At 35.5% G+C, this 25491-nt stretch overlaps 1 protein-coding gene across 1 annotated transcript in view; it reads left to right on the forward strand.

Moving 5' to 3' along the window:
- The window catches only part of TBC1D32 (TBC1 domain family member 32), a 201950-nt gene that overhangs the window by 64123 nt on the left and 112336 nt on the right, over positions 1–25491 (forward strand). Inside the window, exons 19-22 of the mRNA XM_081530498.1 lie at positions 11468–11606; positions 14209–14296; positions 16172–16290; positions 21430–21546. Of these exons, the coding sequence (XP_081386624.1) occupies positions 11468–11606; positions 14209–14296; positions 16172–16290; positions 21430–21546 (463 nt within the window). The remainder of the gene's footprint in view (positions 1–11467; positions 11607–14208; positions 14297–16171; positions 16291–21429; positions 21547–25491) is intronic.

Here is a 25491-nt window from a genome sequence, read left to right on the forward strand (position 1 = left end):
TTAGAGTTTTAACTGGTAGTCTAGAGAAAATGAAAAAAAAATAAACATTTGTCTTTAGATAGGCATAGTTTAACTAAAAAAAAAAGCCAGTTAAGCAAACAAAATCTTTTGCATTTCCTTAATGGTGTAATGCTTAACAAATAGTGTAATGCTTAATTTTCTAAATGCCAGCTATAATTTTTTCCTGATATAGTTGTGAAACTTAAATCAACTACTATTTTTTCTTTGCATGAAGGGGTGAGTAAAACTATTGCTGCAAATAATTTTTCAGGTAGTTTTTATGTCTGTTTTCTTTGATTTATGATTTATTGTCTTCATTCATGCATTCATTTCCTACTCATATATTTAGGTATTTATTGGACTGAGTGCTTTGCCAAGTTCTGTGGATGCCTACATACCTTAGAGAACTAATTATATAGTATAAAATGCAAATAGGTAAATACAATATGGCAATCAGTTCAGTTCAGTTCAGTCGCTCAGTCGTGTCTGACTCTTTGCGACCCCATGAATGGCAGCACGCCAGACCTCTCTGTCCATCACCAACTCCCGGAGTCTACCCAAACCCATGTCCATCGAGTCAGTGATGCCATCCAACCATCTCATCCTCTGTCGTCCCCTTCTCCTCCCGCCTCCAATCCTACCCAGCATTAGGGTCTTTTCCAATGAGTCAACCCTTCACATGAGGTGGCCAAAGTATTGGAGTTTCAGCTTCAACATCAGACCTTCCAATGAACACCCAGGATTGATCTCTTTTAGGATGAATTGATTGGATCTCCTTGCAGTCCAAGGGACTCTCAAGAGTCTTCTCCAACATCACAGTTCAAAAGCATCAATTCTTCGGCGCTCAGCTTTCTTCACCGTCCAACTCTCACATCCATACATGACCACTGGAAAAACCATAGCCTTGACTAGATGGACTTTTGTTGGCAAAGTAATGTCTCTGCTTTTAAATATGCTATCTAGGTGGTCATAACCTTCCTTCCAAGGAGTAAGTGTCTTTTAATTTCATGGCTGCAATCACCATCAGCAGTGATTCTGGAGCCCAAAAAAATAAAGTCTGACACTGTTTGCACTGTTTCCCCATCTATTTCCCATGAAGTGATGGGACCAGATGCCATGATCTTAGTTTTCTGAACGTTGAGCTTTAAGCCAACTTTTTCACTCTCCTCTTTCACCTTCATCAAGAGGCTCTTTAGTTCTTCTTCACTTTCTGCCATAAGGGTGGTGTCATCCGCATATCTGAGGTTACTGATATTTCTCCCGGCAATCTTGATTCCAGCTTGTGTTTCTTCCAGCCCAACGTTTCTCATGATGTACTCTGCATAGAAGTTAAATAATCAGGGTGACAATATACAGCCTTGACGTACTCCTTTTCCTATTTGGAACCAGTCTGTTGTTCCATGTCCAGTTCTAACTCTTGCTTCCTGACCTGCATACAGGTTTCTCAAGAGACAGGTCAGATGGTCTGGTATTCCCATCTCTTTCAGAATTTTCCACAGTTTATTGTGATCCACACAGTCAAAGGCTTTGGCATAGTCAATAAAGCAGAAATAGATGTTTTTCTAGAACTCTCTTGCTTTTTCAATGATCCAGCGGATATTGGCAATTTGATGTCTGATTCCTCTGGCTTTTCTAAAACCAGCTTGAACATCTGGAAGTTCACGTTTCACATATTGCTGAAGCCTGGCTTGGAGAATTTTGAGCATTACTTTACTAGCATGTGAGATGAGTGCAATTGTGCGGTAGTTTGAGCATTCTTTGGCATTGCCTTTCTTTGGGATTGGAACGAAAACTGACCTTTTCCAGTCCTGTGGCCACTGCTGAGTTTTCCAAATTTGCTGGCATATCGAGTGCAGCACTTTCACAGCATCACTTTTGAGGATTTGAAATAGCTCAACTGGAATTCCATCACCTCCACTAGCTTTGTTCGTAGTGATGCTTTCTAAGGCCCACTTGACTTCACATTCCAGGATGTCTGGCTCTAGGTGAGTGATCACACCATCGTGATTATCTGGGTTGTGAAGATCTTTTTTGTACAGTACTTCTGCATATTCTTGCCACCTCGTCTTAATATCTGCTGCTTCTGTTAGGTCCATACCATTTCTGTCCTTTATCGAGCCTATCTTTGCATGTAATTTTCCTTTGGTATCTCTAATTTTCTTGAAGAGATCTCTAGTCTTTCCCAATCTGTTGTTTTCCTCTATTTCTTTGCACTGATCGCTGAGGAAGGCTTTCTTATCTCTCCTTGCTATTCTTTGGAACTCTGCATTCAGATGGGAATATCTTTCCTTTTCTCCTTTGCTTTTCGCTTCTCTTCTCTTCCCAGCTATCTGTAAGGCCTCCTCAGACAGCCATTTTGCTTTTTTGCATTTCTTTTCCATGGGGATTTTCTTGATCCCTGTCTCCTGTACAATGTCACGAACCTCTGTCCATAGTTCATCAGGTACTCTGTCAGGTCTAGTCCCTTAAATCTATTTGTCACTTCCACTGTATACTCATAAGGGATTTGATCTAGGTCATGCCTGAATGGACTAGTGGTTTTCCCTACTTTCTTCAATTTAAGTCTGAATTTGGCAATAAGGAGTTCATGATCTGAGCCACAGTCTGCTCCTGGTCTTTGCTGACTGTATAGAGCTTCTCCATCTTTGGCTGCAAAGAATGTAATCAATCTGATTTCGGTGTTGACCATCTGGTGATGTCCACGTGTAGAGTCTTCTCTTGTGTTGTTGGAATAGGGTGTTTACTATTACCAGTGCGTTCTCGTGGCAAAACTCTATCAGCCTTTGCCCTGCTTCATTCTGTACTCCAAGGCCAAACTTGCCTGTTATGCCAGGTGTTTCTTGACTTCCTACTTTCCCATGCCAGTCCCCTGTAATGAAAAGGACATCTTTTTTGGGTGTTCGTTCTAGAAGGTCTTGTAGGTCTTCATAGAACCGTTCAACTTCAGCTTCTTCGGCGTTACTGGTCAGGGCATAGACTTGGATTACCGTGATATTGAATGGTTTGCCTTGGAAACGAACAGAGATCATTCTGTTGTTTTTGAGATTGCATCCAAGTACTGCATTTTGGACTCTTTTGTTGACTATGATGGTTACTCCATTTCTTCTAAGGGATTCTTGCCCACAGTAGTAGATGTAATGGTCATCTGAGTTAAATTCACCCATTCCAGTCCATCTTAGTTCGCTGATTCCTAGAATGTCGACGTTCACTCTTGCCATCTCCTGTTTGACCACTTCCAATTTGCCTTGATTTATGGACCTAACATTCCAGGTTCCTATGCAATATTGCTCTTTACAGCATCGGACCTTGCGTCTATCACCAGTCACATCCACAGTTGGGTATTGTTTTTGCTTTGGCTCCATCCCATCATTCTTTCTGGAGTTATTTCTCCACTGATCTCCATTAGCATATTGGGCACCTACTGACCTGGGGAATTCATCTTTTAGTGTCCTATCTTTTTGCCTTTTCATCCTGTTCATGGGGTTCTCAAGGCAAGAATACTGAAGTGGTTTGCCATAGTATGCTAAATTTATGATACAAATCATAGAGAGTTCATACAGGCTAACTTGGGGAAATCTTTCCAGAGGAAGTTATAACTAAAGTAAGTTAAAATGAATACATGGATATTAATTGTCTAGAAAGGGTAGAACATTATTTCCGGTGGAAGACATAGTGTGGTCAGTGGGCTGTAAGTGAGAGGGAGAATGAAAGTGTTATGTGTTGCTCAGGTATGTCTGACTCTTTGTGGTCCATAGACTGTAGCCTCCCATGCTTCTCTGTGCATGGCATTTTCCAGGCAAGGATACTGGAGTGGGTAGTCATTCCTTACTCCAGGGGATCTTCCTGACTCTGGGAACAAACCAGGTCTCCTGCATGGCAGACAGTCTGAGCCACCATAATCCATGCGTTTAGCAGAAGATGTTAAGAATAGGTGGCAAGAATACACAGAAGAACTATACCAAAAAAGGTCTTCATGACCCAGATAACTACAATGGTGTGATCACTCACCTAGAGCCAGACATACTGGAATGCGAAATCAAGTGGGTCTTAGGAAGCATCACTCCAAACAAAGCTAGTGGAGGTAATGGAATTCCAGATGAGCTGTTTCAAATCCTAAAACATGATGCTGTTAAAGTGCTGCACTCAACATGCCAGCAAATTTGGAAAACTCAGCAGTGGCCACAGGACTGGAAAAGGTCAGTTTTCATTCCAGTCTCAAAGATGGGCAATGCCAAAGAATGTTCAAAATACCGCACAGTTGCACTCATCTCACACAGCAGCAAAGTAATGCTCAAAATTCTCCAAGCCAGGCTACAACAGTACATGACCCGAGAACTTCCAGGTGTTCAAGCTGGATTTAGAAAAGGCAGAGTAAGCAGAGATCAAATTGCCAACATCCTTTGGAACATTGAAAAAAAGCAAGAGAATTCCCAAAAAACATCTACTTCTGCTTTATTGACTACTCCAAGGACTTTAACTGTGTGGATCACAGCAAACTGTAAACCTCTTCAAGAGATGGGAATATTAGACCACCTTATGTGCCTCCTAAGAAACTTGTATTCAGGTCAAGAAGCAACAGTTAGAACTGGACATGGAACAACAAATTTTTTCCAAATTGGGAAAGGAGTACATCAAGGCTGTATATTTTCACCCTGCTCATTTAACTTACATGCAGAGTACATCATGCAAACTTCCAAGCTGGATGAAGCACAAGCTGGAATCAAGACTGCCAAGAGAAATATCAATAATCTCAGATATGCAGATGACACCACCCCTTTGGCATAAAGTGAAGAGGAACTGAAGATCCTCTTGATGAAAGTGAAAGAGGAGAGTGAAAAAGCTCACTTAAAACTCAGCATTCAAAAAATGAAGATCATGGCATCCAGTCCCATCACTTCATGGCAAATAGATGGAGAAACAATGGAAACAGTGACAGACTTTATTTTCTTGAGCTCCAAAATCAGTGCAGATGGTGACTGCAACCATGAAATTAAAAGATGCTTACTCCATGGAAGAAAAGCTATGACCAACCTAGACAGCATCTTAAAAAGCAGAGACATTACTTTGCCAGCAAAGGTCTGTCTAGTCAAAGCTATGGTTTTTCCAGTAGTCATGTATGGATGTAAGAGTTTGACTATAAAGGAAGCTGAGTGCCAAAGAATTGATGCTTTTGATCTGTGGTGTTGGAGAAGACTCTTTGAGAGTTCCTTCGACTGCACGGAGATCCAGCTGGTCAATCCTGAAGGAAATCAATCCTGAATATTCAGTGGAAGGACTGATGCTGAAGCTGAAACTCTTAAACTTTGGCCACCTGATGTGAAGAATGGACTCATTGGAAAAGACCCTGATGCTAGGAAAGATTGAAGGTGGGACGAGAAGGGGATGATGGAGAATGAGATGGTTGGATGGCATCACTGAGTCAGAGGACATGAGTTTGAGTAAACTCTGGGAGTTGGTGATGGACAGAGGCCTGGCTTCCTGCAGTCCATGGGTTTGCAAAGAGTCGGACACAACTGAGTGACTGAACTGAGCTGAACTGAACCTTTATGTCCCAATCAACTGTCATAGACGTTCCTCACCCTCAGAGACAGAGCTTACAAAGATCAACCATAACTGCGTAGTAGAACAGAGCAGACTGTGTGCTTCCTACAGGTACCTGGGTTGCAAAGAAGTGCTGAATTTGGGGAGAGGCATCGCCTAGCCTAGCGTTCTTAGCTCCTCCTGCAAGTCTCCTGAGTCCCTTCTTCAAGGGGAAGAGTGAGTGATTAGGTGAAGAGAGGCAAGCAGTATTAAACTGGGGAATGTGCTCCATGTGTAAACTTGATGCTAGAGGAAAAGGAGTTTCCTTCAACATCTGATATTACTCTTAGAAACAAAGGTTTAATGATTTTTGATAAAATAGAACTGTTTTAATTTTTGTCATCAAAATACCTCATGGAGTTGAGTATCTTTTGTATTATTTGAAACTTTGGTATGTGTGGGCATTATTTTTCCTTTGTAGTTTGGTAACACTTGAGTGTAGAACCATTTTGGTCAGTTAACTAGACTAGCCTTTCTCTGACATGTAGCAGGTGCTTGATAGCTTGGTTGAATGGGTAAAAGAATGAAAAGCACTTCTTCCACCAGGCGCTAGTTTCTAAATAATGATGTGGACCATAACATTTACTCAGGCTTCCTGAATGAGGTAAAACGAAAAGTTGCTAAAATCTATATTTTTGAGCCCCTGACAGACTAATGTGAGGTAGTTTGATCTTATTTCCTCACAGCGTATGTTGGAGATATCCTCTCTATCCTTTCATTTATTGGTTGTTACAGTACCGTAGAGAAGGTAGAAGTTACTGTGTAGTCATCGTAGGTGATGTCTCTAAATCTGGATGTTGAAATGCAACCCCAAATAAGATTTCTCAAGGCTAGTTTGATATCAATGATTGCAATGACTACAGTCTACATGGGAGTTACCTAGTGGCTCAGATGGTAAAGAATCTGCCTGCAGTGCAGAGTTGTAGGTTCAATCCCTGGGTTGAGAAGATCCCCTGGAGAATGGAATGGCAACCCACTCCAGTATTCTTGCCTGGAAAATCCCATCAACAGAGGAGTCTGGCGGGCTACAGTCCATGGGGTCTCAAAGTGTTGGACATGGCTGAGGGAGTAACACTTTCACTTTTCACTTTCACAGACTACTTAGGGGCCATCCTTAGGGTGACTGTAGAGAAGAACGTAGTCACAGAAAAACCAAAGACGCCCACCCTGCCCCAACCAATTACCAAGGGGCCTTTGGTAAATCTTGACAGTGAAGTAACAGGGATCTTTGGTCTGCAAAAACAGCCTCTGAATAAACACCTAAAACTTAAGTGCCATGAGAGTGTCTAACCCTCTATTAATATCTGACCATTCAAAAAATGGAGTTCACATAAGCTAACGAAGCAGTGAGATTGTTACCTATTGTCCTCGGGGAAGGGTTCTCCAAAGACAGGAGGCAAATTCTATAGCTTAGATGTTCCTTCTGTTTTGAAACATTGAGAGTTTTCATTATAATTTGAAGGAAGAATTAAATGCTAATAGCAGAAACAGTAAACTAAAATATATTAACTCTTTCTCAGGATTGTGTGATACAACCTGCAAGTTTTTGCCTGTGTTTTACTTTTTGGAGAGTCAGAGTAGACTTTTTAAAACACACAATTTCTTTAATGGCTAATGGTTCATTCAAGATTTTTTATTTCTGCATGAGTAATTTTTAACTATATTTTCTAAAAAAGTATATTTTTTAATCTGAATATTTACTTTATTGGTGTTAATTTGTTCAAAGTATTTTTGTGGTGGTAAAAAATTCTTTAGCTGTAATTATTTCTCATTTTTTGATTCTTAGTATTTTTGCAGCCATTGCTTCCCCTGACCAATTTATTTGCATTAGTTTATGCAAAGACCAGGTTTTGATTTTGCTGATGTTCTCTTTCCTTCTCTATCTTCTCTCCTTCTCTCACTTGAGTAGGATAGAAGAGCAAGTGAAAAGACAATTGAGAATGGATATCAATAGAAGAAATCTACATCAGGCATTCTAACTTGAATACATTTTGATATGTAGCACTTTCATTATTAAGCTCTTAAAAATATTGTTATCTTGATTTTGGCCTTTAAATCCATGAAATATTTGAATACATTTAACTTTCCAAATATAGTTTTTTCTTTAACTACTGTATTTTACTGTTGACTTCTAATTCATTTCTGTTCTTTTCAGAACATGGATTGCATGATATATATAATTCTGGGTGGGTTGAGATTTTGTGTTCTAGTACAGGATCAGTTCAAAATCTGTCTTTACTTGAAAAGACTATTCTATGTTCTTCATTGGAAGTAGATAGAGATATTCCAAATTTTTAATATCACCACCAGTATTTTGTCTGCTTATGTATAATCATTCACTTGGAAAGTTGACTCGTCCATTTTTCTTTGTAATTCTGGGGTTTTGTTTTACATACATTTTATGCTATTAGAAACATAAAAATTCACTGTTTCTTGGGAACTTTTACTGTACTATCTCATTACTTCTTTCCATTAAATTTTATATTATATGATACTGGTATTGTAAATATACTTTGCTTTAGTTAGTATTTGCAGAGTACATTAGTTAAGAATATATCTACTTGCAGATAGCTCAGTAAGGCCTTATTTTTTTCATAAAGCAAAAAGTCTCATGAAATATTATCAGGCATTGACTTATTGATGCAGTTTGAGATCCAGCCTCCTTTTCTTAGGAGAAAGCATCACTAATGTTTTCTTTTTTGCACTCAAGGTTGCACAATGGCTAACCTCTAGAGCTCACAGCCTTCAAAGAGGAAAAAGGTTGTAGAGACAAATGGATTCTTCTCATGCTTTGTCTTTTATTTAGGAAAGAAGTCTCTTCTCATTAACATTTTTGTGACATCTTGCTGGATATGCCCTATGGCCACTTCTTGCTGTATGGGAGTTGATGAAAAAGGAGCTTAGATGGAGATTGGGTCAGCCTATTAAAGTATTTTTTTTTATCTCTTTATTTTCTGTCACTCAGAATAGTAAATTTTGAATTTTTTATCCAATCTGACAATTACTATTTTTTATTAGATGAGTTTTAGGTTTTTTACATTTTTGCAGTTCTGATGTTTGGGTCTTATTTTTCTTTTTGTATTTTCTATTTCTATTCTGTTTTCTTTACTTTTCTCCTTTACTTCCTTATCTTAGATCAGTACATTTTATCCTATTTTCCCCTTGCTTTTGACTTTATAAATCACTGTTATGTTTCTTTAAGTGGTTGTTTCTAAATTCTCAATATATATTTAACCATATATCTTTCTAAGAAAGTATAAAGTAATCAGGTATTTATATCATGTTTTGAAAAGCAGCATGGAGTTTAACATACCTTGACCAGTTACTGCTCCTCTAAATATAATTCTGTCTTGTTATAGTTATCTGGAATTTTGGTTTAATATTTTTAATCATCTGATGTATTTCTTCACACAGAAATTAAATTTGTGTTTATTATTTTACACCATTTTTTGAAGGTTGTAGGCCATTCTTTCTGATAGGCTCATTTTCTCCCCTTACTGAAAGATGTTTTTAAGTTTCTAAGTATAGGTCTTAAGATGATGGAAGTAAACTGTTTAATTGTTCTTAAGGCTTTGAGGGAAGCAAACTACTCTTTCTGTGTCTGAAAATAGCTATTCTCCTTCCAGCCCACACAAACCACTCCCACCTCCTGTTCAGAGCTTTTGAGGTTTCACATTTTCTCTCTTCTAAATGGTAGTTTATCTGGGTATAAAAGTTTTGATAGACCATCCTTTCTTAGTACTATTTGAGGTTTTACTCCATTGTCTTCTGGAGTAAGTAGTAATTGATAAATCTGTTAGTATAATCACTTTTATAGGTCTTATCTTTTCTCTCATAGCTTTTAATTTCTTTCTTTGGATATTTGTTACTTCTGTGTAATTTCAGTTTATCCTGCTTGGTACTTTAAAACATTTTTTTTTAATTTCATATTGGGATATAGTTAACTCCTGCTTAGTACTTTGAATGTTTTTTTGATCAATAGACTGGACTGATACCTTTTTTTCGATCTAGAAAATTCTTAGTATTTTTCAAATATTTCTTCTGTTCTCTTGGACTCTTGATTAGATGTATTTGAAAGCTTTTGGTATCTTCTGTCTCATCTGTTTCCTCAAACATTTATTTCTTATCTAGCTACCTTTCAGTTCAATAATTCTTTGTGGCTGAGATTTTTTCCATTTGCTTTTTAAGTGGTTTTTAAAAAATACTCACAAGATTTCGTATAGTTTTTTTTTGTTTAATATCCACCTATTTTTATTTCATTTCTGCTTTTTGTTTCAGTTCTAATGGAAGAGGAAAAAATTTTGAGAATCATGAAGTTAGTCATTATTTTTGAATTATTTCAGCTGGAATGGATTAATTTAATGAATGTTGATCCTGCTGGCACTTAGCTTTATATGTCTTTTGAAGTTTGATTACAAGTTCATTTTAAAATGAGTTTTTTTTTCCTTCACTACTTTCTTCCCTCCCTCATTTTTCCTAGTTTCTTTTCTATATTCATTCTTCTCTGTCCAGCAGTTTTATAATTTTTTCCTTTATCCCCATGTTTTAAGTAAACATTATATTGGCATCTTGAAACTCCTGTCAGTGATGATGAGGGTATTGCATATACCGTTAAAAGTTAGAAGGTGAATTGATTATCTGTACATTTCTAGAAATGAGGCTTTTTCTGTATCCTCTTGTCTGCCTAGGGTTATGGCTTGTCAAAAGTCCCAATTTTAGTCAGTTATATTTAAGTATTTTGTTTATATTTTAAGTATATAAATTTTATATTTTAATTTTAGCTAAACATATGCAATTGTTATTAGTATTACTCCATCATGAATCTTAAGCAGTGAGCCTCCCATTGGTCATACGTCTCATATGTAACCCTGAGTCTTTTATATCCTATTTGAGCCAAATTTAGTTTCTATTGCCTGTATTTACCTCAAAACTAGTCCTACTTCTTTGTCCTTCTTTATCCAGGAGATATTTATTTTGTGTTTGAACATGGTTATATCTTTGACCATTGCTTTGTGATCACCACTGATGGATATCTGTCAACATGTACTGATTGTTTCTTTTTTAATCAGAAAAGTTCTGGATTTCAAATCTCTTACCAGTTTCAAACATACTTTATAAACTGCCTTGGGCAACAAAAGGGCACACATTTCCACGCTCTGTTTCATTGTACATATAAACATTTGATTCTGATCTATTTTAATATCCAGCTTTTTTTGTTTTTCCAAGCAAGTAGGAATAGGATGGGTAGAAAATTTTCTCTTACTTTGATATTTCAGATGACGTGCTGATATCCCCTCCTGTGTTTCCAGATTTTTAGCTCTGACTCTCCTGTTTACTGTATGACTTCTAAATGTTTTGAGTCGTTTTCCTTTTCTTTTTTGTTTTTCTCTGGAGAATGCTACTGGCCTTTTAGAAGTATTCTGAGGAAAAAAATGTCATTCTCCAAAAGTAAAACTAATAACCAGTGAAAATAAAGTGCCTGGTATGCTTTAGAAAGTCAAAAGACAAATACTCCTTAATGAAAAGGGTGTATAGAAATAATGGAGAGCTGGGGCTTGGGGAATTTAGGCACAGCAGAATTTTAATAGGAGATGTGGAATGAGATTAAGACCTGGTTGAGAGAATTTTGATGTGATGAAAATGCTGATATGTGCAGTTAATATTTGATTCATTTAGTGGAGGAAAATTATTAGATAGTAGAAAAAGAATAACAACTCACTGTTAAGGAAGCCATACTGTTTATCTTATTTTTAAACAGTTAAATACTTTGCAGCCAGTGTGTTCTCTATGAATTTAATTGTTGGTAGTATTAAGCTGAGTTTTGTTTTTTTTTTTCCAGTTTTGAGAATAATAAAGACAATGATACCTTTCTTTTTACCTCTTTCAGTATGGCTTGGGAAGAGAATTTGTTAGATGATTTACTAAATTTTGCTGCCACTCCCAAAGGACTACTGCTTCTTCAAAAAACAGGTGCCATCAACGAATGTGTGACATTTATGTTCAACCAATATGCAAAAAATTTACAGGTGCGAATTATCATCTGCCACAGGCAAAAGGAACTTTTGTTTCTGTAAAAGCCATTAAGAACATCATTCTGGTTTCTTTGTGTGAAGAGATTATTAAACTTCAATTAAATATTCATATAGCATTGTAATATTTAACTTGATATTTTTTCAAGAAAGCATTAGAGTTGATGTTGATATCTGTGACTGTTTTACAGGATGAAACAACTGGATGAAATTGAAAAACTCATCATTCAAGTCATTCAGATGTTTTATAAATGTATCAGACATCTGGATATATTAAAACTCAGTGGAATTCCATTTTTGGGTCTAAACATGTCAATGAGAGTTTAGGGTTCACATTTTGAAAGAAAGAAATATATTAGAGGGCTTTTATTATTGCTACTGTTTAAAATTAAAATCTAGGCCTTTCGAAGTATGTTCATTTTTTTTGCTATTACAGTAAATATCCCTAGACTTCAGAGCTTCTTAGGATCATAGTATACTTTTTGTTGTTGTTGTGTTGTTTATGTTTGTTTTTTTTTAATTGGGGTATAGTTGCTTTACAATGTTGTGTCGATTTCCACTGTACAGAGAAGTGCATCAGCATAGGTATGCTTTTAAAATTGTTTCCTTTTATCTCTGGAAGTTGCTGTTTCTTGATGTTCTTATTGAAGCCTAGCAGAAAGGGATAGGGCCTCTTGGGGATCTTTTATTTATTTATTTTTATAGAAGAGCACTAATCCCTTTCATGATCACTCTCTACCTTCACAAATAGCCTCCCAAAGGCCCCACTTCCTACCATCAGCTCTGGGGCTTAGGATTTCAATATAGGAATTTTGGCAGGACACAGACATTCATACTATAGCAAATGCAGAAGTTTTCAGGCTTTTAAAGTTTATATAAATTGTGTTTTGTTCTGTTGGTGAGTTTGAATTTCTCCTTGTATACTAGTTAACCATTTGGGTTTTCATTTTTCTTCATTTCTGAAAATATTCAAGCAATGCAAAGACATTTTTCTTTCTCATCCAGATGCTTGAGACCATTCAGACTCAACTTTTTACTATTGTGAAAATACCCCTGGATTAGATGTCATTTTTTTTATATTCATAACATTTAAAGCAATCTGACCTTCCTTTGTATTGTGCTGTTAGTTGTAATAGAAGACATTCCCTGGACCTCAGTAAATTACAACCATATAGTTTAGTACAATACTTTAATATCGATTTATACCATTCAAGACGTTTTTTGAAAATTTAGACTCTGATTTATCTTGTAAGAAAGCAGCTAGACTTTCTTTAATTTTGCTGAAGATAATGTTGAGATTCAAGCTGGTATAAATGATCTGCCTATGTTCACACATGTAGTTATTGATGGCAGTAATTCTAGAACTGAGATTCTGGTCTTAGATTTTAACAGTGTCCATAAAATCTAAGTCTTGTTTAGTGAAGCCCCTGTAACTTCTCTGAAGGTTTTCTTTGCCTCTTCTTTTTTAGTATTTAGTCTTGATTGGGAGACCCCTATGGCTACTGGTATCTGAATCAGTAGGGTCATTTGGGATGATTGATGAGTAAGGTGTTTTTCTTCCTGTCATGGAAAAAGGCATGTGGGAAAAGATAAACACTTACTTTGCTGTACTTCTATGTTATCTAATTGCCAAATTAATGGATGGTAAATTAAGGAACATGGAGAATGAGATTTGGAAGGCAAATTTATAGAGATGTGAGCAGCAAAAAAATTGAAATAAGCCTAATTATTTCCCACAGTCTTTTAGTTCCCCCCCTTTTTTGCCCTTAAAACAGAATGTATAGTTTATATTTTAAATATTTGATAAAAGCATAAGCTTATCCTTTGAATAAAATGTTGAAAAATACAAATTCTAAATGGTTAGGTCTATTTAGAAGTCAAATACTTTGGCCAAGATCAGGCTGACCTATGAAGTCTGAGGAAGGAGGAACATTTTATAGTGTCTTTCTTATTTCCTTATTGTGATTTCTGCTAAGAGATACTTCTGAACTTTACCGTGACTATATGTATAATATTCTCTGGGAAGTAGCAATTATTTCAGGTTTTCTACAATGTATATTAAGTGAGCATTATGTGTGCGTGCATGTGTGTATAACTTCCTCCTTTGGGGGGAAAAATGACATTGCCTCTAAAATGATGATTTTTAAGAAGATACCATTGTTTTTTTTAAAGCTGTTTATTTGAAAGCCCAGTGTAAAAACTGGCAGTCAGTACAGATTAATCAATGATAATTTATTATTGAAGAATTAAAGAATAAATAGTAATATAACAGAAATTAGAGTTAGAAGGAATCTCTTTTCATTTAGTCCAAAGTCCCTTATTTTATATATAAAGAGACTTAGAGACATAGTGACTTGTTTAAGGTCATGAAGCTTCTTAGTTTTAGGGCTGGTACCAGAGCCTAGTTCTGAAATAAGATTGTCAAAAATATTCATTAGTATTAACTCACTGATCGTTAACAGTTTTTCTGCTCTTGTTATCTTTACTTGAAAGACTGTCTAGCATTTTAACAAAAAAAATCAGTAACTCTACATATAAAATGTAAATAAAATATTAGCATGCTGTTTTCCTGCTTCTCATGGTTTCTTATTTACATTAGATCAGCAGGCATAAAAAGTTTGACTATGGAGTTTTGGTAACGCAAGTGGCATCAACAGCAGCAGGTGCAATAGCCCTACAAAATTCAGGTAAGTTCTTTAGAAGTATAATTTAAATTAAATGAGCCAGTCGATACAAAATTCAGCTGCCATGATTAAGTAACAGTTATTTCACTCTGAAGTTCTTCTTCCCAAGTTAGGCCATAGGTAAAAGAGTGTTAATGGGATTTCCTTCTTTCCTCTTCCATGAAATCCCATTAGGATTTTTTTTTCTGTAAAATATATACAATTTTTTTCTTTCCTCAGAACAATGGTATATAATGACCTAAACTAAGATATACCTGATGGCTTTAAGAACCCTTCATTTTATAAATCAAAAGTGTGTCATCTTTTCTTGGTATAGTTACATCTGATAGGCTTTAATGCTAAGTTTCAGTGATTTATATATGAATCAAGATTTACAGCCATAATAGTTGTCACACATACATATCATTTTCTTATTCCCTTCTCTCTTCCTTTATTGAAAGATTCCCGCCCACTTAATTTTCACCACTATTTCTGGAGTTTATAGTCAGCATGTATTATCTACTACAGATTGGATTTTTAAGATGTTCAAACATTGAAGATTTAATGTATTGTAAAGTTACCTGAACCCTGCCCAGAGACCAGATATAATCTCTGATGCTGTGATTATATTTAAATCTTAGAAGTGAAGAATCATAACCTCAGTGGTCACTATTGAGTCTCTCCTCAAATGAAAATATTTTTCTATGGTGTATCTAAATCTTAAGTATTTTTTGGCTGAACTTATTTGGTCTGCTTATATTATGAAACATATTTCTTGGCAGAAGCTGTCCTAAGCAAACCACTTACTGCTTTACTTAGAATAAAATCCAGTTTATTTTTAGTACTCAGGGGCACATTAATGGAAACATTTGAAGACTAGATTCAATCCCAGATTTCTCTGTTGGTCGAGTCATTAAGCTTCTAAACCTTATAGTATCCAGCTTTCCTTGAAAGGATTAAATGAAATTTTTCATAGGACAAAGGAAGGAAGACTGACACCGCCTGAGTTCCTGTGATGTCTTAGGTACTGCATTAAGAACTCTATCTATGTCGTTCCATTTATACTTTACGGCAACCTTCAAATGTACAACTTTTTCAGTTTTCACATTGGGAACTGATACTGTTAGAAGTCAAAAGATTCAAGGATATATAACTTAATGGCAGATTAGTAATTTGAACCCTGACAGTTTTGATTTCAGAGCCTATATTTTTTGTCATACTAGAAGCCCATTCTGCTCTAATGTGTTACTGCTAAATTACTGATTTTATGATTAGGTGTTCTGTTTTATACTTTTCCATATACTTTGATTCCTCATAAAGGAATTTGATAATCAAACTCAATAGTCACTTTCATTTAGATATGTAGTATCTGACTCAGGAAAATTTGAAGACTGTATAGAACCAAAAGTTGTATGAAATAGAGAACTGTTCTAAGCAGATGGAAAAAGAAAAGGTTATATTAGAGAAAGAGAACACATGTACACTCTTTGGCTGCTTACGGTGCCTCTGGATACCTCCTTCCTTATATACATACACCGTGACTTTCAGGCTGCATTTCACTGTTAGCTCATTTGCAGAGTAATGTGTAAACTTTTTTTTTTTTTTTTTTTCAGGAAAACATGCTGAGAGAGATTATTGACTAAAGGATTAAAAACTGGGACTCAAAATTCAGTCCCCTAGGGGAACAGTTTTGAGAGTTTAGTCATTACATAGTTTTATCATAAGGATATATTAACAATATCAGCTCTAATTTCTACCAAGGTTAGAGGTTATTTCTTATACAGGATTCAAGTATGTCTTTTGTTGTTGTGGAACAATCTTGTCAGAAGGATAATTATGTCTTTCCACCATAATCCAAAGAAGTAATATACTATAAAAATGATGTAACATTCTTCTTAGGTTTTATTAATGCACTTGTAACTGAATTATGGGCCAATCTGGAATGTGGAAGAGATGATGTTAGAGTAACCCATCCCAGATCTACTCCAGTGGATCCTATTGACCAAAGCTGTCAAAAGGTAAGAAATGATTTATCTAATAATGTATAGATTTTAAGTATCTCTCAAATTACTTCACCCAGACTTTAATCTATGTTCAGTTACAACCAGTAGCCTTTCCTAAGTTTGTCTTTTCCCTCCTTTCTTTCATTTCTAACTTTGTGTTTTTAAAATAAACTTATAAAAGATAGAAATACCAGTGTTCCTTGGGAATTGTCTTGCAAGGACATTCTTTTTTTATGATATTCCTACTATATTTTATACTATAATTTTTCTCAGTTAATAAACATCATAGACATCAGACAAAACAATAAATGTGGACTTGAACTAGAAAAAGAACAAACAAATCCAAATTTAATAGAAGGAAAGAAATAATAAAAATCAAAACAGAAGTAGAGAGTAAAAGTGAAAGTAGAAAAAGAACAAATGAACCCAGATGTAATAGAAGGAAAGAAATAAAAATTGAAACAGAGACTAAAAAACCAATAGAAAAGATCAGTGAAATTAAGAGCTGATTTTTTGGAAAAGATAAAGAAAATTAATAAACCTTTAGCTAGACTTCTCAAAAAAAGAGAGGACCCAAATAGATTGGAAATGAAAAAGAAGTTACAACCAGTATCACAGAAATCATGATATTACTATGGACAATTATATGCCAATTAAGTGGACAACCTAGAAGAAATTGTATATTTCTAGATTTTACCCATCTTTCAAGATTGAATCAGGAATACAAAATATGAACAGTCAGATGCCCAGTAATGAAATTGAATCAGTAATTTTTAAAAGACTCCCAACAGACAACAATCCAGGATCAGATGGCTTCACAGGTGAATTATATCAGACATTTAAACAATTAATACTTCTTCTCAAACTGTTCCAAGTTTGAGATGAAGGAATATTTCAGAATTCAGTCTGTGAGGTCCACATCACCCTGATTCAGAAACAAAAGACTATGAAAAAAAATACAGGCCAGTATCACTAAAGGTAGTTGCAAAAATCCTCAATAAAATGCTAGCAAATAAAATTCAACCATACATTAAAAGGGCCATACACCATGATCAGGTGGATTTATCCCAGGGTTACAAGGATGGTTCAGTATCTGCAAATTACTTGGTGTGATATTCTACATTAATAATTGAAGGATAAAAATCACATCATCTCAGTAGATACAGAAAGAGCTTTTGACAAAATTCAACATTCATTTATGAAACTCAACATTCACTGATGTATGAATGGATAAAGAAAATGTGGTATAGGTATAGAATGAAATATTACTCATCCACAGAATAAGATGAAATCTTGCTGTTTGTGACATGAATGGACCCAGAAAGTATTATACTAAGTGAAAAAAGTCAAATGGAGAAAGACAAATATCATATGATTTCATTTATATGTGGATTCTATTTTTGGAGGGGTTTTAATTTTATTGTCATTTAAATTTTAGGAAACAATGACATAGCTACCGTATATAAAGAGGTTCATTTAAGTTTTAGTCCAGTGACTCCTTCCTTCTCTCTATAGCTTTGCTTTTGCTGTATGATAGACAGTAGCCCTACATAGCTATGTAAATTTAAATTAAAACTAAAAGTAAAAATTCAGCCTCAATTACATTAATTATATCGTAAGTGCTTATCTGTAGTCACATGTAGCTAGTGACTATCATATTGTACAGTTCAGAACATAAAATTTCCATCACCACAGAAAATCTTATTGAACAGCCAGGACTCTGGAGCTAGGGTGATACTGTTAAATAGTGTCTGAAGATTATTTATTTTGTAGTGAGTAATCTTAGCATGGAAATAAGAAAATGCAATTAGTGCTGCTATCAATTTTTTGATTATATGTCTTTGACCAAGACACTTCACTTCTCTGGTCTTCAAGTTTTCTCATCTATTCAATGAGAAATTGAATTAAACTATTCTTTCAATTATCTCAGTGTTCTGATTTTGGTGAAAATTCTTTTTTTTCCTTTCCTTTTGAAAAATTTATTGATTTTTAAATTGAAGTATAATTGCTTTACAGAATTGTGCTGGTTTCTGCCAAACATCAACATGAATGAGCCATAGGTATACATATGTCGCTTCTCTTTGAAACTTTCCCCCACTTCACTCCCCATCCCACCCCTTTAGGTTGTTATAGATCCCTGGTTTGAGTTCCCTGAGTCATACAGCAAATTCCCATTGGCTATCTACTTTACATATGTTATTGTAAGTTTCCATGTTACTCTCTCCATAGATCCCATCCTCTCATTACTCACTGCCCCCCCATCCCCATGCCCATAGTCTGTATTCTATGTCTGTGACTCCATTGCTGCCCTGCAAGTAATTGCCTCAGTACTATATTTCTATATTCCATATATATGCATTAGTATATGATATTTGTTTTTCTCTTTCTGACTTACTTCACTCTGTTTAATAGACGCTAGGTTCATCCACCTCATTTGAACTGACTCAAATAGATTTCTTTTTATGGCTGAGTAATATTCCCTTGTATATATGTACCACTGCTTCTTCACCCATTTATTTGTCAATGGATATCTAGGTTGCTTCCGTGTACTAGCTATTGTAAATAGTGCCACAGTTAACATTGGGGTCCATGTGTCTTTTTCATTTTGGTTTTCTCAGGGTATATGCTTAGTAGTGGGATTGCTGGGTCCTGTAGTGGTTTTATTCCTAGTTTTTTTAGGGAATCTCCATACTGTTTTCCATAGTGGCTGTATCAATTTACATTCCCACCAAGAGTGCAAGACTGTTCCCTTTTCTCCACACCCTCTCCAGCATTTATTGTTTGTAAACTTTTTACGATGGCCATTCTGACCAGTATGAGATGACATCGCATTGTAGTTTTGAATTGCGTTTCTCTAATAATGAGCGATATTGAGCATCTTTTCATGTGTTTGTTATCCATCTGTATATTTTCTTTGGAGAAATGTCTATTTAGGTCTTTTTCCCACTTTATGATTGGGTGTTTTTCTGGTATTGACTTGTATGAGCTGCTTCTATATTTTGGAACTTAATCCTTTGTCTGTTGTCTCATTTGCTATTATTTTCTCCCATTCCGAAGGTTGTCTTTTCACCTTGCTTATAGTTTCCTTTGCTATGCAAAAGCTTTTAAGTTTAGCTAGGTCCCACTTGTTTATTTTTGTTTTTATTTCTATTACTCTAGGAGGTACATCTCAGAGTGTTCTGTCTATGTTTTCCTCCAAGAGTTTTATAGTTTTGTGATCTTACATTTAGGTCTTTAATCCATTTTGAGTTTATCTTTGTGTATAGTATTAGAGGAGTGTTCTAATTTCATTCTTTTACACGTAGCTGTCCAGTTTTCCCAGCACCACTTATTGAAGAGGCTATCTTTGCCCCTTTGTATATTCTTGTCTCCTTTGTCAAAATTAAGGTAACCTTAAGTGTGTGGATTTATCTCTGGTGGTTCTGCCTTGTTCCATTGGTCTGTATTTCTGTTTTTGTGCCAGTACCGTACCATCTTGATGACTGTAGCTTTGTAGTATAGCCTGAAGTCAGAAAGGTTGATTCCTCCAGCTTCATTCTACTTTTCAAGATTGCTTTGACTATTCGGGTCTTTTGTGTTTCCATATGAATTGTGAAATTTTTTTGTCTTAGTTTTGTGAAAAATGCCATTGGTAATTTGATAGGGATCTCATTGACTCTGTAGATTGCATTTGGTAGTATAATCATTTTTTTATTTTAGTGAAAATTCTCTATGTGTTTGATCTTCAAAATTTCTGAGACTAGTGAACATTTTAAACTGGTAAGAGGAAAACTTAATAGTTACAAATAAGTGCAATTAATACAATACTTTGGCCACCTGATGCGAAGAGCTGACTCATTGGAAAAGACCCTGATGCTGGGAAAGATTGAGGGCAGGAGGAGACGGGGACGACAGAAGATGAGATGGCTGGATGGCATCACCGACTCAATGAACATGGGTTTGGGTGGACTCAGGGAGTTGGTGATGGACAGGGAGGCCTGGCGTGCTGTGGTTCATCGGGTTGCAAAGAGTCAGACACGACTGAGCGACTGAACTAACTAACTAATACAATACAAACTAAATATACAAATATTAACAGAATATAGGGCTTCTAGAGGTGGATAGACTTAATAAGAAAGCCTTCAAAAAAAAATATGGCAAACTTTTGAAAGCTTATAAAGTAACATAATGAGTCAATGGGGAGGGCTAGAGGGAGCTCCTTAATAGGATAAGAAAAGTTTGTATATGTGGCAGTCACTTGAAGGAGAAGGCAGGCAGATTTGATTGACTGCAGTGATGCCTTCAGGCTGAGGAAACTTAATGGCAATTGCGGCTTTTGAAACCGAAGAGAAGAAAAGTGTCAATAAAGTGCCTTGAAAGTCATGCTAAGGACTTTAGATCTGATGTTTAGTAATGGGCAACCACTGCATACTTTTGTACAGGGCATCCAAAGAATGAACTGTGCCTGAGAAAAATATTCAGATTCTTGTCAATGAGAGAAGATCAGGAGCTTAAAGTTTTCATGGAGAGATTAACTTGGTAAAATTGCATGAGAAAATGAGCTGATTTTGACAAAGCCATAGTTTTTTCTAATTAACTGTAATTATTAATAGATTACTTGAATTTCCAGTGAATGTATCAACAGTTAAAGGCTGCCAATAGCCTTGTGACCTGAGTCCTGTAATATATAGAATTTGTTATCTTGCTCCAGAGCCCTGAAGTATTATATTTTCTTACACATCAGATATAACAATGTGAAGAATGAGAAAAATGTATGATTTCATTTTTGTCAGAACCAAACTGTCAGAGATACTTGATATTTTAAAACATTTTCCAACTCTCAGTTACATTTTCTTATAGTTTTTATGCATTGTCAGTACATAGATTATTGTTGATGTTAACTATTTTGTATTTATCATAGAAGCATATATTTCAGTTATATGGGTTGATTGGTGGTGGTGGTTTAGTCGCTAAGTCGTGTCCAACTCTTGCGATCCCATGGACTGTAGCCTGCCAGGCTCCTCTGTCTATGGGATTCTCCAGGCGAGAATACTAGAGTGGGTTGCCATTTCAGGCTTATTTTAAAAACTGCCATTTGCATTAATGACTCTTCAGTGGATGTGATTGAAAAGAAAAGTGAACCATTTGAACAGTTTTTTTTTTCTTCCCACCTAGTCTTTTCTAGCACTGGTGAACCTGTTATCTTATCCTGCTATTTTTGAGCTGGTTGGCAATCAAAGTCTTCCTAATAAAGCAGAATATTGTCTTCGTGAAGTTCCAACAAATGTTATTGTAAGTCATTTTCTTTTAATCTTTCACTTTTATAGTGCTACTTTTTAAGATATGTAGTAAAAATGCAATTTAACAGGAAAAAAAGGTACAATAAATTACATTTAAAGACTGATTTCATTTATTTGCCTATAGAATGTTAGCTTCCAAATTATCTGTAAATGATATCTTTGATTCTGGCTGTCTAAAAATGGCGGCACCTATTGAAATAACAAGGTTAACATGAGTTTGAGTAAGCTCTGGGAGTTGGTGATGGACAGGGAAGCCTGGCGTGCTGCAGCCCATGTGGTGTCAAAGAGTTCCCCATGACTGAGCAACTGAACTGAAAAGTTTCCCAAATAGGGACGAGATCTAGCATATATAAAAGTTATTGTATTAATTATTTTTAGATGACTTATGTTATTAGTCACATGATTATTGCTCCTTCATTGACTAAGATAATTAGGAATAAATTGTATCTAAAGAGTCCAATATGTTTTCTGCTTATATTTTAAATGATCTGTGTATTACTGCCCCATGAGGGCAGTATATGCATATTTATTTAATTTGAAACTTATTTTATATTCATATTTCAAAATGGGTAACTTATTTTAATCATTCAAGTGTATTTAATTCCTCATATTTGTTAAGTTTATGAATTAAACACCCATAAATATGTGTATATATGCATTATTAAGGAATCATTTAATTCTGAAATCCCACTCATTACATTTATCTTCTGGTCACTTTGTCCAGTGTGTTGTTTTTCCTATATCATTTTGATATTTTGAATTCTTCTAATTCTTGGTGACCCTAAACATTTTATTTTTAAAAATTTGCTCTACTTTGGAAATTTTTTGATAATTTATATGAATGAAATACAAACAAAGTATTTTTCTCTTTAAACTTTTATATTCTTGAAGTGTCCCAATTTTAGCTTATACTTACTTGTATCTTGGCACTACTTAAGTAGTTTTATAATTAACCATTTATCTGCCTGTCTTCCCTACTACACTGTGAGGACCTGAAAGCAAGTAGAATATCTTGGTCATATTTACATCTAGCACTTAGTAGATATCCAGTGAATGGTTTTTGAAAGTATTTCTAATACTATGGCCTTTATTGAAATCTGTTATGGAACACAAGTATTCTATTAATACAAATGTGTTGTTATTTAATCTAGAGCAATGGCTTGGGTATTTGTTCTCAAGTTTTTTGGATGTGTTACAGTGCATAGTCAACTGTTCACTTATGTAAGGATTTATCTTTAATGTAATCTTAAAATGCTTAACTGCATATGGTTTTGTTAGTCCATCTTCTTAATGACACTACATTTTAACCCTGTAAATGAATCACTGCTTCCAGTCATCATTTAAACAAGTATAAACTCTTCTTATTAAAAAAAAAAAAAAACTCCTTTGATCTGTGTTGTCTTTTAGCTATCACCCTATAGTTTTCTTTTTTGTTTCTTTGCCAAAAAGCATCTTGAAAAAATTGCCTATATTTGAATTCTCAACTTCTTTCTCTTGTATCAACTCTAGAAGTCACTGTAATCTGGAGTCTTGCTTGACCAACTACTGAAATTGTTCTGCCAAAAGTCACTGATAAATATGTAATTCTCTAATCAAATGGGACCTTCCCCTATATTTAAATTAATTTACCACCTTGTGGCATTTAGTGCAGTTGATTCATTCCTCCTCATTGTCATTCTCTTCTGTGGCTATGGCACCACTTCTGGTTCTCTTACAGCTTCTATGGTGTCCTCTGTGGACTTCTCTTCTGCTGCCTTATGTCCTTTAGGTTCAATCAGTTCACTCACTCAGTTGTGTCTGACTCTTTGTGACCCCATGGACTGCAGCACCCCAGGCTTCCCTGTCCATCACCAACTCCTGGAGCTTGTTCAAACTCTTGCCATCAAGTCGCTGATGCCATCTAACCTTCTCATCCTCTGCCATCCCCTTCTCCTCCTGCCTTCAGTCTTTCCCAGCATCAGGGAAAGGATTGTCAGTTGTTTGCATCAGGTGGCCAAAGTATTGGAGTTTCAGCTTCAGCATCAGTCCTTCCATTGAATATTCAGGACTGATTTCCTTTAGTATTGACTGGTTTGATCTCTTTACAGTCCAAGGGACTCTCAAGAGTCTTCTCCAACTCCACAGTTCAACACCTTTAGGTTCATTTCATCCAATTCTGTGGCTTCGGTTATACATTGACAACTCTCTGAACTATATCACTTACTTGACTGCCAGAACTATACCCATATTTCTACTAGATAATGGACATTAGGAAAACTCATAAAAATCTTAGATTTAACCATGTCCACAACTGAATATTATGTTTTTTTCTGTCTTAAATCAATTCCATTTCTTATTTTTCTATCTCAGCATATGGCACTATCATTCACATAGTTGAATGAGCTACAAACTGGGAAGTCATTTTTGACTCCTCTTTATGGTAATTTTTCAGTATTTATAAATTTTTCTCTCCTTCATGACTTGATCTTAATTACTTTATCTATATGTGTTAAGACTACCTTAGTTTAGACCTTTGTTTCTTGTCTAGATTACTCCAGTGATATGTTAACTGTTTTTTCTTCCAGTCTTAGCACATAATTTATCCTCGCAATGATCCTTTAAAAGTGAAAGCCAGATGCAGTCATTCTGTTATGTAACATGTTTCCTTATTCCCTTTGTCTCCATACACAGTCTGTGCTCCTTCACATTATCTAATATCTAGTGTAGTCTGTATAAAGGTTTCCTCCATTGTGTCAAAGAGGTCTTTGGTTTTTTTTTTCAGTTTCTCAAGTCATGATCCAAACAAGGTCCACATGTTGCATTCAGTCATTATGTCCTTTTCAGTCTTTTTCTAAAACATTTTTGCCTTTTTGTTTCCATTCAGTTAACTTATTGGAAAAACTAGGCTACTTTTGTTATGAGTTATACTGATTGTTTCATTCAGAGATGTGAAATGGTGATTCTCGTCTGTCATTCTTTTTGTATGTAACTGAAATTATTTAATAAAGGGAATCTTGAAATACAGTTCTTTCCGAAATAGCAAAATAAATGCTTGATTGTATTTTAATTTACAGAGTAATAAATTTGTGTTCTAGTAATCTGTAAAAGGGAGGTTTTATGATGGTTATTAACATTATGAACTTCTGGATTTTACACATATATTTCAACTCAGTGCAGTCATTATTGCTTTTGATGGTCAAAATATTCTTTCTTTGTCTACTGACTCCTTTTATTATTTGGTATTTTTCTTTACTGATTTATTCGATAGGATATTCCAGGCTCATTGTATATATTTTCTGGTTTAGGCTTTCTCCTCTTCTGTTTTAAATATCCCTTTGTCTTTTTCTTATAAGAACACTTGTCATTAGATTTAGGGCCTACTTGCCTAATGCAAGATGATCTTATCTCGATTCTTAATTACCTTTGCAAAGACCCTTTTTCTCAATAGGGTAACAATCATAGATTTGGGGGATTAGAACATAGACATGCTTTTTCAAGGATAGTTACCATTCAACTCACCACACCACCAGAATGGCATTTTCATCTACCTCTTGTCTATAGACTGAATGTTTGTATACCCCCAATTTCATTTATTGAAACTTCATTCCCAGTGTGATGATATTTGGAGGTGAAGTCTTTAAGGGGTGAAGTGAAAGTCGCTCAGTCATATCCAACTCTTTGCGACTCCATGGACTATACAGTCCGTGGGATTCTCCAGGCCAGAATACTGGAGTGGGTAGCCATTCCCTTCTCCAGGGGATCTTCCCAACCCAGGGATTCAACCCAGGTCTCCCTCATTGCAGGCGGATTCCTTACCAGCTGAACCACAAGAGAAACCCTTTAAGGGGTGAATTGTGCCTTAAAAAAAAAAGACCCTTGCCCCTTCTTCCATCTGAGACACAGCAAAAAATGACTGTCTGTGAGCTAGAAAGTAGATCCTCATCAGACACAAAATCTG

The sequence above is a fragment of the Giraffa tippelskirchi genome, chromosome 9 (genome assembly GCF_054371585.1).
Source record: "Giraffa tippelskirchi isolate mGirTip1 chromosome 9, T2T-mGirTip1v1.2.pri, whole genome shotgun sequence".
Classification (NCBI taxonomy): Eukaryota; Metazoa; Chordata; class Mammalia; order Artiodactyla; family Giraffidae; genus Giraffa; species Giraffa tippelskirchi.